Source organism: Chrysoperla carnea, chromosome 2 (genome assembly GCF_905475395.1).
Source record: "Chrysoperla carnea chromosome 2, inChrCarn1.1, whole genome shotgun sequence".
Lineage (NCBI taxonomy): Eukaryota > Metazoa > Arthropoda > Insecta > Neuroptera > Chrysopidae > Chrysoperla > Chrysoperla carnea.
The window spans coordinates 97,045,586-97,061,981 of record NC_058338.1 but is presented as its reverse complement, the minus strand read 5'-3'; the positions used below and the strand labels follow the sequence as shown (position 1 = coordinate 97,061,981).

The following is a 16,396-nucleotide window of genomic DNA, read 5'->3' as shown; positions in this document are numbered from 1 at the left end:
GAACTTTACATATATTATATAATCATTGTTTCAAATTTTTCGTACAACGATAAGATATAGTTTGCAGATTTTCGATTAATAAAGAGGCATTCCTTACATACTGCTTGTAAGAATAATAAGAATTATAAAAATCCCTAGTAACATGACATATTAGCAAACGTTCATCTGTATTTGTCTATAAAATTATTTACATACACGAAATTTCACCCACACTGAAACATTATTAGGCATTAAACACAGATAAAATCCATCCTCGAAGCACAGATTAAATATCGTGTAAAAATTTCAGCTCAATCGATTGTGAAATTTTTGAGTCCAAAAGAATTACCCAATTCACTGAACCAAAAAAGATCATCTCTTGTCTATGATTTGTATTACAGTTTTGAAAACATATAATCTACAACGGAGATAGTTGCTAATCAATTTTCTATAATCTATAGTTTATTTGACTATAAGACCAATATTTTCGAAAATAATTTCAATTTGCAAAATTACTTTATATACTAAAAATAACCGAAATTGTAGACAAAAAAAAATCACAAACAAATTTTTATTTCAAAATTTGATACTACTATACAATATTTTTCACTCAAAAACACAAAAATTGGGTTTATTTATGATTTCATGATTGGTTGCAATTTTTCTATAATATCTCCAAATCTGTATAAAATTTCCATTCGAACCATCATTGTAAAACTGTACGCCCCACACTAATTTGATAACATAAATAGTATTTTAATCATAATTAGTGATATTGATAAGGTTTATTAATAAGATTTTAGGAATACTTGTATTGATTTATACAAGAATTAATAATTATGAATATTATTATTATTAATGATTTATTACATTTATGTTAAATTACTTGTTGGACATACAACTTTATATGAACTTAAATCAACTAAACTAATAAGTTAATGTATAATTTACTAATTAGTATTGAAATATTTTTGAATATTAGTATTATTATTATTATTATAGTTTGTTTATTGTTATTATTATTATAATTAATCATTGTTTGTCACGATAGGTTAGAAAATGACATTTATGTTAATTATAGTTATACACAAAAAAAAACCATTTTAAAGTGTAAACTTTTCTTCTGTTTACCTCCTAAAATTAACTATAAAATACTAAAATTACATGATAAACCAATCAAAATTACTAAAATTAAAACATGCTACGAAAAACAATAATATGTGTCTGTACTTTGTTCTATATTCAGGACTATCTTCTGAACAAAAAAAACAAGTACCCAGGGTGGCAAAGAATTTTGGAGGGTAAGATTGACGAAAACCCTGCCGTGCCCTAGAAAAATCCTTATTCACGCTCATCCATTCTACACATTAAGTGCAATGACAAAATAATTGACTTGTAAAGGGATTTAGATGTTTCTAGCCCCAAACTTAGGAAGTACTAGCTGCGTCCCGCGATGTTACCCGCGATTAAAAGAGATTTTGAAGTTTTTATCTTTACTGTGTAAATTATTTCAAGCCTTCTTGAACAAATGCGCTAAAATCTATTTCATGAACTTTTACATAGCCCTTTAAAAACACGATTCCTGTATGCTATCCCATAGAAACCGTACATTTTTCCGAGATAAAAATTAGCCTATATAACTTTCTGACCCCTAAACTACCACTTCCTGTGCAAAAAATAATGTCGGTCATTTTCTCTAAGAAAAATTTAAACATTTTTATCCCACGTGAACCATACATTTTACCAGGATAAAATAAAGAATAGCCTATGTGCTATTCCAGACTATAATCTATCTCTAACATCCATCCATTCAAACTTTCATAACTATAATTTATATATCAAACTAGCTTTTACTCGCGACTTCGCTCGTGTTTTGTCCACAGAATAATATTATAGGATGCTGTATACCACATTATATGTTCTTACATCCGCTACAAATATATGAAGATTAAAGGTAAGGTATAAAATAGAAAAGGCCATAAATTGTCAAACATGGGGACTATCGATGGAAGTGTAAACTTAAAACTGTGTACTAACTGGCCTTCGGCCGTTGGTATGGCTTTCGGCCTGACCTTCAGTCTGCCTGGACCCTTCGGCAATCTAGCTTGCATATAGCTCTAGTAAAAAAGATAAAATAAACAATTTTTTTTGTCAAAGTATAATTCTTCAATTATTTTACACAAATAAAAGTATATGTATCAAATACATATCATTTTTCAATTTTATTTTAACTCTCAGTAGTATGTCAGCAAACCTGTGTAATACAGGTATGGTATAGATGTCCATAAATTGTTCTCCTTCACCCTGTTTAATGACCTGTCAAAACCATTAATATAATTTTGTAAATTTTTGTTTTTTATATATCTTTATACATTATAACTCATGTGTTATTCTGATGTATGAGCTATATTATTGTTAAGTTTCATTCAAATTCTAGTTTTTGTGTGAAAGCGTAACAAACAAACAAAAAAACATCCTAACTTCCATATATATGTTTCTTTTATCTTATATATTTAAACGAGCAATTCTTGTATATATATATATATATATATATAACGATCTTGGAAATGGCTCCAACGATTTTCATGAAAATGAGTATGTAGGGGTTTTTTGGGGCGATAAGTCGATCTAGCTAGGTTTCATTTATCAGAAATGACCTTTTATCCGTCTTTTCATGAAAAATTCATCAGACATCTATTGGTGTATAACGTAGTTAATGAAATACAATGCAAATTATAACATAACAAAAAGGAGGCGTTTGAGTAGTCTAAAGTGAAAAAAATTCATCAGACATCTATTGGTGTATAACGTAGTTAATGAAATACAATGCAAATTATAACATAACCAAAAGGAGGCGTTTGAGTAGTCTAAAGTGAAAAATATGACTCTTGCTGACATCTATTGGCGAATAACCGAGCAAAGCTCGGTCATCCAGATATTATAATTTAATAATGTTCAATTGAACATTGAAACAAATTCCATTTCCCAACTATTAAAAGAAAAAAATGAAACGAAATGCGGCAATAAAATTGAATAATTATCTAATTAGCTCAATATCCAGAGTAAACTAAATGCTAATATTTTGGCAGAAAAATGAGATATTTGAATATGCACGTGACCATAAACATAAAAAATGGAGTTTGTTCCCGATCTATCTGTCAAATGAAGTATTACAAATAGACGAAGAAACAAAGCACAAATAATGATAAAAGTTCCAAAAACTTGAGCAGTAAGTGGGATTTAAATGCGGTTTTTGGCATTCGATTCGTTAGAGCGTCAGGAAATTTTGTGATCTAGTCTGATTTATAAGAAATTATAAATATGCAATTAGCATAATTAATATGCATTTTATAATTGAATTTTAAAATGACAGTACTTGTTACACGGGTGTTTTTGTGGTAGCTGAACCCGAATATCGTACGAATTGAACTCAGAGGTACCTGGTGTAACGGTATCCCCGTCGCTTCCTGGAGTTTTCAAGAAATTCGTTTTATAATCGGTTCAAAGTCGTCCAGGAAACTACGGCGATACTGTTGTACGAGGTACCTCTGAGACCCTTAAAACTCCCGTGTAACAAGTATGAAATCATTTTCATCACTATTATTCGAATTATGAATTTTATATTAACAGTCAATTTAAGATGCAATTATAAAATGCATAATAATTGTGCTAATTGCATATTTTTAATTTGTTATAAATCAGACTAGGTCACAAAATTTCCTGACGCTCTAACTAATCGAATGCCGAAAATTACATTTAAATCCGACTTACTGTATTTTATTTTTCATAAAATTTTATCAACCAATATATTTCATTTTAAGATATTGACCCAAAATATTATTATAAACTGCAGAGAGTGATAATTTTAATCAAATAACTTTAACATGTTAGAACATGTATATGATGATTAAAATTTAATATTAAAACGTATTAAATTGTAAAACGTAATAATAATTTTTTTAAATAATAGCAATTTATAAATTGAATACACTATTTTTAACCGACTTCAAACAAAAAAGGAGGAGGTTCCCAATTCGACTGTATTTTTTTTTATGTGTATTCTGATTTCTTAATTATCTGATTCTTTATCTACTTGGAAGCTGGTTCTAATATTGGCATCCATGAGAAAACCATATAAATCTGCGCGACAAATGGACGAATAACTTAATATCACACCAACCGATTTGGATGTTTCTTTTTTTAAGTAACAAAGAAGTTAGTGAACTTTCAGATTTCAGATTCTAAAATGAAATAAAAAATAAAAACTACTTAAAAGTCAATCAAATTATTACGATAATTTAATGTAGTAACAATTATTGTTATTTTTGGAGTCGGTGTTAGCCAAGTTTATGTAGCAAACTGTTCTGTCACAGTTGTTTCCTTGGCTGACACCGACTCCAAAAATAGCAATAATTGTAACTACATTAAATTATCGTAATAATTTGATTGACTTTTAAGTCGTAATATTTTTTTTATTTCATTTTACTTAGCAGAACTCTAAAAAATATTTTGATTATTGTTTGTTATTCAAGGATACCCAATTTTTTTTTTTTTTTTTTACTTTTTAGTGCATATTATTTTGTTTTGGAATAGTTGTTTTTTTTAAGTCGATTTTCTTTTTGTTAAAAGTTATTTATTTATTTATTTTTTTAAGTTATCTAATGATAGTTTTTGTATATTAATAATTTACATATAAATAAATAATTCATATAAATTTGTATGCATGTAGTGTAGATAATAATTTGTATTTATAATATTTTACATTTACATATATTATTATTATCAACAAGTGTTTATTTCCGTAATATGTTGTTATCAATAAACTAGTAAATGATTAGTTTAATAGCTAATACTTATAATAGTAGACAATATTGATAAGAAACTTATATACATATTATACTGACTGCAATGCTTTTTAGCAAAAAATATTTATATGAATTCATTGACCTCTATTTTGTTGTCACATCTGTCACAATCATATTCAAACAGTTGTAAAATAATTGTATCCATTTTTAGTAGTAGAGTATTTAACTTGTTTCTGAAAACATTTTTTGATAATTGCTTGCTCTTAATGGAGTCCCTTAAAAGTAAATTTCAATATTTGCACCAATTGCAATTTAGAAAAAAATAATTTTTCCCTTTTTTTTTAACAATAATGGAAAGATGATATATAAGTTTATTACAAAACTGTTTTTATTTTATTTTTTTCTTGATAATTTTAAAGTTATAGACAGTTTTAAAAGAACTTTTCAAAAAAGAAAGGAAAACGCCCGACAAAAAAATGTTCGTAAAAGATCGTGTAACGTCATAATGTTAACTAATAATTGTATAGGATGATTTACGAACAATTTTTTTGTCGAGCGTTTTCGTTTCTCTTTTGAAGATTCTTTTAAAACTATCTGTAACTTTTCAAGATTTTCATGAAACAAGTGAAAACAAACAATTAACTGAGTTAATTGTTGAAATACCATGCATAGATAATGTTGATTACTCTATCACATTACGCATACATGCATGTCACACATACATAACTGATATTCCCATATAATACAAACTATACAATTTACGCCTAATCCGAACTTTTTACGTCCTGAGTACGCTGTAAAAATTTGAGCTTGATATCTTTTTTCCGTTTTGAGTTATTGTGTTGACAGACGGACGGACGGACGGACGGACGGACAACCGGAAATGGACTAATTAGGTGGTTTTATGAAGACCTATACCAAAATTTTGTGCATATCATCAATATTTTTAAGCGTTACAAACTTTGGACTAAACTTAGTATACTTTGCATATTACATATATGCATGGTATAAAAATAAAAACAGTTTACTATAAAATATATATGATCTTTCCATTATTGTCAAAAAAAAATTTGCTTCAAAATCCCAATTACGTATTTAAATATAATACATAAATTGACCTAGGAAATTTTGACAAAATCGAAATTTATTTTGAAATATCCTAGAGATCTCATTTATTATCTTCGATAATATTTATACCCCTAAAAAGTGTTAATGTTAACCCAACTGCACTCGCGTTATGAGCATTTAATACATTAATAACTTTTATTTTTCAAATGATATATGTGGTTGAAACTTTTTCTTTCATTTTAATATAATTTTATCAATTTTAGAATTATGAATTTTTCAAATTCTTTCAACCTATCTAAATTTTTTTTAAAATCAATTTGTTTTAAGCCTTTCAAAAACTGGGAGAGATTTCAAGACGAGAGTAAAGGTATAAGAACAAAAATATTAACTTTACGGAAATATTCTTGCATATTCATGTACTTTCGTTATAGTTTTGTGGCATTTTTAAGAAGACTTTAAATTAACATCTTTCTATTAAATTACCAACTGTGGCATCGATGATAAGTGGAAGCGTTATTTAACCGCGATCTTAGTAATTGTGATCGAATCTGAAAAAGAAAATAAAGTGGACCAAAAGGACGGTCTAGGACTTGAGTAGAAGTCTATAAAACGACTACAACTCTGTGAACCATATCAGTGAAATGTCAAAATTATTTGACAACAACAAAACGCATTTACGTATATTTTTACACTTAAGTTACTTTATTTCATTAAAATATAAATATTCTTTATTTACAAAAATGGCTTTAAATAAAACCTTTAAAAGAATTAAAATGATATGAACTAAAAACATCACAATCAACTACACCAGGCTACATAACCTCTTTTGTGCAATGTTTTTGTTAATTAAGTAAGTGTTTTTTTTTTTTGTTACATTATTATAAAATGATACTAGTTTGAATTGAACATTTCCGATCTAGGTGTTAAACAAAACCAAACGTTCTCGAAATGACGTAAATTTAATTCTGTGTAGTGAACCAAATAATTTATCTTCTGTATCCGGCCCGTGACTCAACGTAGTCAAGCATTAACACAGGGCCGAATACTGTGAAGATGACGAACCGCGAGGTGCAACTCCAATCGAGGACTTTTGACACCCTTCCATGGGCAGTCTGAACTCGTTGTCGGCTACACCTCTAAACGCGGTATTGGTTCACTTCACAAAACAATCTTTACCATTTTTAATTAAAATCAAATCGGAAATGTTCAATTGGATAGTCTAAAAAATACGTATATTAAATGTTTGGAATTTCTATAAGGTAAATCTCCAACAACGATATTATACGGATTGGAGTACTAATGATAACAGTAAAGCACCGTACCTGAAAATCTAGGCAAAACCACCACAGGATGACCGATACACGACCAAAAACAAACAACACCAGCCGTTGATGAAATGTCCAGGTATAATTAATTAATCGTTCATGTACGTCCATTTCTTTGAATTTATACCAATTATCTTTATTTCCAGAGCACATTATTGTTGCCAGATTTCCAGTTTCTCCACGATAGTATAATTATCGATGTAATATTAAAACGTGCTCGCGTTGCGGGCACGAACGTGTATATTATTAATTTTTAATAAATTTTCTATTTGATGTGTACCCTTCAATGGTGATTTTCCAAGAGACCTGATTTTTAAATTGTTTTTGGCTTTTTTTTTTTGCTCGGTTCTGTATTCATACGCGAACTACGTTGTTTTCGTTTGTTAAATTTTAATAATTATTGCGCATGGTGGCTATTCACACGTTAGCGTGTACTAACGTCCGTTCACACGCTAGCGTGATTTTAATTCAACTTTTTTAATTGAATGATTTTTATTTATTTTTTTATTTTGTGTGTGTGTTTAGATTTAGATAGGGTTTTTCTGTCCCAATCCGTATAATGATTTTGATCGCGCTTATTACTCTAATTTAAAAGATTTTTAATTACTGTCAACCAAACCTACAATCAAAATACTTTGAACCTTATTGAACGGTTCAGTTTAATGTAAGTCGTACTAAGTAAATGAAAAAAGCTTGTGATAGAAATATGATGAAATTAGTGAATTTAATTATTAAGATTATTTCTCTGCTTTAATATTTTCACTCTCAAACATCATTCGATAATCACGTAATCAAACTATATTAGGTAGTGCATTAAAAAAATGTATTTAAATTTAAGTAGAAGATATGATTTAAAGAATATTTAACAAGTGAAAAATTTGACGCATGCATGAACGCGCGAGGAAATCTCTCATTACTCGGCTAAATATTACCGAACGATTGACGTGAGTGCAGACGGGTTAAATCATTTTAAGTTTTTTTTTTACTAACAGGTATAAATACTTGATTGGGGGAGATCTTTGCCCAACAAGTCAGCTAAATTAGGACTATATTATTATTATTATAAATACTCGATTTAAAGTAATAAACAAATGCATGCTAGCAACGTTTACAATTTTTTATTAATTTCACGTAATGGACCCTTTAATTGACCTCAAAGTGTGTGAAAATTGGACATCCAGATTGCCTTATTAACGCGCCTACCGTGGCGGTCACATGACCGAAATCATATTGGGTACGTTTAGCAGAAAAAAAGCGCTAGGAAGCGCTTGTAAACAAAATGGCGATTGTTAAGCGGTAAGCGCTGTCAAATAGTAAATAGCTGTCAAATATTTTGGACTGACATTATTGTTTATTTTAATATTACTTGAAACTAATTGCACAAAACAACTTATGAACTCTACTTCAAAACAAATAAAATAAATAATCAAAATGGCGGATTGTGTCAGCGCAACTGAAGTTAGCAAACATGTCCTGGCCGAAAACTGTACAGTTTGTTTTTCAGCGCTAGTAAGCGCTCTCAAGCGCTTTTTTCTGCCAAACGCATCCATTATTCAAACATTAATGATATACAATTGTTTCCAAATCTACTATTTGCACTGTGTGTGAGTTGTATTGTAGGCGTTTCCATGGTAACGATACACTACTTTAATTATAGAATTGTATGGATGCATATATAATAATTATATGGATTGAATCATACAAATTTAAATTTCATGAATATTCCCTATTGACATTTAAAAAATAATATTTATGCAATTTGATTTCTTATTTTCACAATTTTTTATGCATTAAGTTTAATTAATTAGTGTTTTTCAATAATTTTAATTTGACATTCACTATAACATCTACATGTAAAGAATTGCAAATTAGTCATAACACCCATCTTTAACGCCAAAATTTTGTTCTGGAAGCGCTGGCATCGATTTTATTGTTCCTATCATGACTACGCACACAACGAATACTTGATCTAGTAATTTACTTGTAAATATTACAAATAATAAAACAGTATAATTATATAATAATTAAGATATGACATACCTACATGTCTATAACTCTCATCTCATCTCGTGTGTATGACGCATTTAAATATATAAATTAAAGATCTATGTTTAGTTTTAAGTTTGAACAGTTTCCTACTTAATTAACGCTTCATTAATCTGTAATTGTCAATTCAAAATAAATGTTTTAACAGAATAGATGTGACTGAAGACTGACTTAAGATTCTATTTTAAATTAGATGATAAATTCACTAGATTTGACTAGGTAACATACATATGGATCTTAACATATTATTATTACTTAAACAAACGTAAATTTTATGACAACGCACATGACAATATTATTATGTTATAGTTTTATTATTAACTGGTGTTCTTTTTAGAGGTTCACAACTTTTACATAAAATAAAACAAAGAAAAACTTTTAATATCAATGAAACTGGCTTTATTGGAAAGATCATTTTAAGCCATTAATGTTTGAATATAATTTCAGTCATGTGTCCACCGCGACAATAGCTCGCGTACCATTCGCAACAATTGCAGGCGTATTTCGCCAATAACTTACCGAATGTTGTATTCCAAGTGTTTACCCGTCTCTGATTTATTGGCGTAAACAAATTAATTTTGCATACCTCCAAAGAATATTATGGAAGAAGATCTTACGATCTTGGAAGCTTTTAATAAAAACGTTTCATAAAAATAACAATTTTAACACTTTGTTGCCCTGGCAATCGTTGCTCTGGCGTGAGTCTATTATTAGAAATTCATTATTTTCATATCTATTATGAGGCAAAAATTCAAATGATCTTCAAAATCGGTTCAGCTTGGAGAAGGCTCTAGGAAAACAGGTAATTAAATGGAGAAGAGTGTTCTTAGATATGTTTCAAGTGCGAGTTCAAAGTTCCGTACCAGAAAAATTTTTCGGGGGTTTTTAAAATTTTGAAAATTTTACTTCTTCATTATACAGGCTGATTTCCTTCTAGAGCATATAAAAGAGTATCTTCACTGAAATTTTTCTGTCACTTAATTTTCGTAAAAGTAGGTCATTGCAATTTTCAAAACTACTTCTTAATTGTAGGTTTTTCTTGCTTATGAGAAATCTAATCAATCGATTTTAATTTTCTGGTATTCAATTTTTAGGTTTTTTTTTTTTAAGTAGTATGTTTTTACAAAAAATTTAATTTTTGGTTAAATGTTGAATAATCGAACAGAATATATTCTTTTCGGAGCAAGAAAGTGAGACAATACGTCACTACATTGCGATCTATTTTCTATGTAAAGGTAGGCTGAATACTGTAGATGGATTTTTTCTAGCTAAAGCTTTAGATACCTCGAACTAGAATCTTATGTAATGTTACTGCCTCTTTCATTACACAATACCTTGAATATGAAATGAATAAGTTTTCTTAGCACCTCTAAATCGTGTATATATATTCCTATGAATGACCTTTGTAAGAAGGTAAAATTTTTAATACACCTTACGGTGTTAAAATTATAAATCGGAACTGAGATTTGCGTTTTTAACTTATAAATCCTATTGAAACGTTTTTAAAGGTATCCTTTATTATGTAATAAGGCTAATTTAAAAAAGGATTAATTTTGAAAACTAATGTCCCACCAAAAACATTCTGTAAAAAACTAATCAAGTATCGATAGAACTGCTAATTATCTCTAAAAAGTAGTGAAATCTAGACAAAGTCGTGTCAAGTCTAAGGTTCTTTCCTGCGATTTCTATATTATTAAAGTAGTTAATGTTGTGTGACTGGGCCGTGGACGTTGAAGTGGTCTCAGATTGGTGCAATGGTGTCATGGAGCATCTGGTTTTGTACCCTTGTGTACCCTTCAACGGCCAAGTCACAAAACATTCCTATAATAATAAAGAATCGTAGTAAGGAACCTTAGACTTGGCACGACTTTGTCTAGCTTTCATTACTTTTTAGAGATAAACAAGCTCCATCTAGTTTTTTACAGAATGTTTTTGGTGGGATTTCACTTCTTTTTGTAGAAACGTGGGCATATTGATTTATTTTTTTCAGGGTCACCATGTACTCCAGATCTTCGAATATCCTAGTTTTTATAGTTTTCCCTTTATGTGGCTAGTAAACCCTAACTCTGTACCAAATTTTAGCTCTCTGAGTTTATGGGAAGTACTAGTTGTATTATGATGATTATGAGTGAGTGAGTGAGTGTCATAAATACGAAACTTTCCTTTTGCTTAACTTCGGAATTAAATGACCTACAGACTTGAAAATTTTGGATTTTAAGTATGTGATTATAGCTTACTGGATGACAGTAAAGGATGATACGTCAGTGTTTGCTTCGCGCTCGACTTGGCGGGAGCACTACCGAGCCCTCGGATTCATTAGTTAAAAGCGACACAAATCTTTTCCAAAAAATAAAATTATAAGAAAAGCGGCACTCGTTTTTTTATAAAATACATTTAAAGTGATGAAATGAATGAAATTTGTGTGTTGTTTCTTTTAAATGTGATTTTCTCAAAGAGTCAATAACTCAAAAACTATGATATGTATCGAAAAATTTTACTCTTAGTTTTCGTCTAGTTTTCCCAAGTTCTAACAGTATTTATCTTCAAAATTTGAAGCATAAATCTCAAGTTCATCCATTTTTTTTTAAATTTTTACATCGATAGAAGATCATTTAAATACTATTTTTATCCTCAAAAACAGATTTATCCTCAGAATAAAATTTGAAATGTTGTTAATGAGAGAACGCATTTTTCTAAAAATTTAATGTGAATTCCAGACGTTTATTAATGAGAATGCTCGCCTGTATAATCGTAAAAGATTTCTCACTTATATTATTTAATAAATATGCGTATTTATACGTAGTATGTACACCGTACACGTCTGTATGATTCAACATTTATAAACGTATATTAAGTGATGAATGACTGTTTATTTTTTAAAGCATAATTAATGTCAACCATTTCAAACTGTTTCTTTTTTTTTTACAATAATTTACAGTTTAATTATTTTGATTTTATATTTAATGGTTAAGAAAGTAATAATCAGTTGGTGGTTACAGGGGGGAAATATGAAGTATATTTTATTACTAAAATAATGAGTTTTTGTTTTTATAACAAAATATAAAGAAATCTGTTTCTCATTAGCTGCGAGTACGATTATCTTGGATTGCTATCTGAAATATAAATGGGCTTAATAATAATTAGTGCTAAAAAAGGTACAGATTAACAGTTTTTAAAAGAACAAAGAAATAGAGATTTTATCTTACCTTGTGGAAATTGAGAGATCTAAAACCACAATTAAAAAAAAAAAAAACTTTTTGCAAAAAGAAAATCGACTTCAAAAGAAAAACTTTTCCAGAACAAATTTTGCACTAAAAAGTAAAAAAATAACGATAATATAATGTAGTTAAAATAATTGTTATTTTTGGAGTCGGTGTCAGCCAAGAAAACAACTCTGACAGAACAATTTGCTACATTAGCTTGGCTGACACCGACTACAAAAATAATAATTTTAACTACATTATATTATCTATATTTTTTTACTTTTTAGTGCATATTAATTTGTTTTGGAAAAGTTTTTCTTTTGAAGTCAGTTTGTTTTTGTTTCGTGATTTTTAGTGAATCTTAAGTACACTAACTAATTTATTACTAAAAAAAGAATCATCGAAATCAGTTAGCGTGATACTGAGTTATTCGTCCATTTGTCGCGCACATACTTAATGCAAATTTAAGACTTATATGGTTTTCACATGGATACCGTTGTCAGAACTGGAATTGAAGCTGGACCACACGGGAAGCACGAGCTTGCAAATAGATAAAGTATCATAAATATCGGTACACCCAGTCAAAAGTTCTGAGGCAACAAACATAAATAAAAAATAATACATTCGAATTGAGAACCTCTTTCTTTTTTGTTTGAAAAAGGTAATATCAAATTTTTTTCCTAACGTAATTCTATTGTCTTTTTCGTGAAGTATATCTTGGAAACCGTCTGCCAGAACAAAAGACACAATATTTGGTACTGTATTGCTGTACTACTGACTAATATAAATTTGTAGTAATGTTATTTTTTTAAATTTACAAAAACTAATTGCATGCTTACTGATGCACTAATGATATTTATTAAATATAAAACAATTCAATCGCTTAATTACTGATATATAGAAAAAGTTGACCTTAATTTGACCTTGATATCTGTTCACTAAACCACAAAAACAAATAATACTATTAATTGTTATCATTATTATTAATTCATTCAAAACTTTGTTATCAATCAGAAATAAATGATTAATTAATGATTGTAAATAGAAACATCCTTGTACACAAGTTATCATTTCTGTTTACAAACCGTTATTCACACGTTTATACAAGGTGTTATATAATTTGTAGCAGAACTCTTCCTGAAAAAGCTAATAACGAACGAAATTTCGATCCGACGCCTAATTTACGAGGTAATTAGCCATACCAATAAATAAATTTGAGGGCGAGAAATAAAAGGACTTTTTAATGTACTAGCTAACTTAAAATATTTTGATTACGTGATTATTGAATGATGTTTGAGAGTGAAAATATTAGAGCAGAAAAATAATCTTAATAATTAAATTCATTTTAACTAACTTCCATATTTCTATCACAAGATTTTTTAATTTACTGAGTACAAATTACACGAATAGGACCGAAAATTTCCGAAGTTAATATGTTTTTGCTTACATCTTTACTTTCGCGATAAGAAAAATTTTCACAATTTCTGAAGAACTTGAAAAAAATGTATTTTAAAACTGTAGATAGCTTGAAAAAATCTAAAAATAGTTTTAATTGAATATACTATTTGAGTTATTTATGTTTTAAATCAAGCGTGAGCAAATGCTCATAGCGCGAGTGCTAATGGGTTAAGACACAAATAAGAAACTTTTGAAAGATATAACTCTTCGTTAACTTTCGACCAAGTTGACAAAACCATAGGTGTATGGTAACTCTTTCACAAAAACGCTGATAAGTCAAGTAAGATTAAACTATTTTTTTAGCTCTTCACCAAATTTCATCTAGTTAGTCTCAGAAAGCCTTTCTTTCCTTCCAGAAGATCCCAATCTGTCTGCAGAAATATTTTTAGCTTTACCTCGTTGTCTTTTTAATTTTATTTTTACACCGCTCACCTAAATTTACCGACAAAGATCAAGAAAAATATACAAAACAATTTTTCAAAACAACAGTGTGTTCAATATTAATGGAAAGCGGAAAAAAACAGCAACGGAAAAAATACACTTGGAAAAACAGATCCGGCAAAATCATGACGGAAAAAAAATTACCGAAAACACCACTGTATTGTTGTAATTACGAGTTGGTTTGGTTGAGTTTGTCGACTACAAAGTCGGCTAGAGGAGTTGGTTAGGTTCTGAAGAAATTAGCCCTTAAAAAATGGAACACTATTATGGAAAATTAAGATATTTTCGTAAACGATATCCACCTGTTGTGTAACGAAAATTGTTTTGATTTTTAGTTGATGACACTTTCTTCACTTGGATAAGAACGAAGTACCGAAGAACGAAGTAAGTCGTTTTACAAATAACTAAAGATTAAAAATAATGATGAGGGTAGCCTCTGTTATAGACATGGTCAGAGAAACGGAGGTTAAACCCCATTATTGTTAATAAAAATGAACTGAATTTACCTTATCTCGCAGCATATCTCGTACCCGAGTCGCTTGATTTCTCGATCGATGTAGCTCCAATTGTAACTCCAGACATCGTTCTTGCCAATTAACACCCGAATCACTTGACCACGATGAACTTTCACTATCTAACAACATATCGTGATGATGATGTTGCGGTGAATAATAATGCATCCCCGACGATGAAGAAGCACCACCACTAGCCGAAGATGACGAAGAAGTTTGCACTAAATTGTTAATATTAGCACGTGTAGACACACTAGCACTACCACCAAGAGTTTGATTCAAACGTGAACGACGCGGTAACAATCGTGGACTTGACGGTGTAGAATGAGACGAGGTCACAACATGATGACCACCCGGTGTTTGTGAACGTAATCCTGTAGCACCAGGACTGCCGGGATGTGTGTACTCGGTTAAACGTGATAGAGGATCGAAAATTTGTGAAAGTCGTCGTGCGGGGCTTCCACCACGTGATAACTCATCAGCCATATTACACCACTTTTTATTTACTTTTCATTCAAAAAAAAAAAAAAACAACTGAATCACAATTTGGCACAATGCCACCCGTTCAAGAATTAAAAATTTCATCAAGTCATCACAAATTTCAACTAACAAACACTCATAAAAAAAAAACTAAAACTGAAAAAGCACACTCTTTTAAAGATTCACGAGATTACACGACATTTAACGATTTTCGAATAAAATAAACTTTTTTTTTTTAAATTAATGGGGACGAAATTAATATCAATTGTTGCTCCGACAATGAGATGAATGAATCAAAAAGACACGGGTCTTAACCTTTGATTGATAAAAAGGAAGCAACGGAAAACAATAAATCAGCCGATAACAAATAAATTTTTTATGTGCGAAATCAAATAGTGAACTTGTTTAAAATTATAAAATTTCTATCTAGCACCCACTGAGCGAAACAAAATCATATATTTCTATCTTTTTTTATTTTAATTTTAATCACAATATGTTTTAACATAAATTTTATCTTTGTTATTTTGAAAGGCAATGAATTTTTGTTTTATTTTATTTTTTTAAGATTATTATAAATTTTAACAGCAAATTTTAACAATGAATATATAAAATTTTAATTTTTTTTGTTTTCAAGCTTTAAAGAAAATGTTTCTTTCTTATTTACATTTTTAATTTGGTGTTTTTCCTGTAATTTCCAATAAGTTAACGTTAAGTTATGAGAATTTTCGAAGTAATATGTTTGGATTACATTTATGTTCATTGATAATATTGATATTATCGTTGGTATTCGATGATATCGCCATTTTGTTTACCTGAAATAAAAGAAAAAAATTCGTTAATAATTATATTCATACATTTAAATTGGAAGAAGCTAGAACAAAAAAAAATCCGTCTTTCGGACATAGGATCTCTCTCGGAGCAGTTTTACTCAATACGATCTTAGCTTTGGCTTAACATTCAAAATTATTGTTCCACAGAGGATCTACAAACCACAAAAATCTAACTTATACGTTTGAAATTTAGAAATAGAAATTTTTTAAACTAGATTCGAGAAATCGCTGCTCGTATGGTTTTTTTGC

The 16,396-nt window shown here is 29.3% G+C and overlaps 1 protein-coding gene across 10 annotated transcripts in view; it reads right to left on the bottom strand.

Moving 5' to 3' along the window:
* The window catches only part of LOC123292073 (uncharacterized protein CG43867), an 872,927-nt gene extending 857,539 nt beyond the window's left edge, over positions 1 to 15,388 (bottom strand). For all 10 annotated transcript variants that reach the window (XM_044872589.1, XM_044872590.1, XM_044872595.1 and 7 more), the window contains exon 1: positions 14,832 to 15,388. In XM_044872589.1, coding sequence (XP_044728524.1) covers positions 14,832 to 15,323 — 492 coding nt within the window. In that variant the 5' untranslated portion in view covers positions 15,324 to 15,388. The remainder of the gene's footprint in view (positions 1 to 14,831) is intronic.
* Positions 15,389 to 16,396: the final 1,008 nt, after the last annotated feature.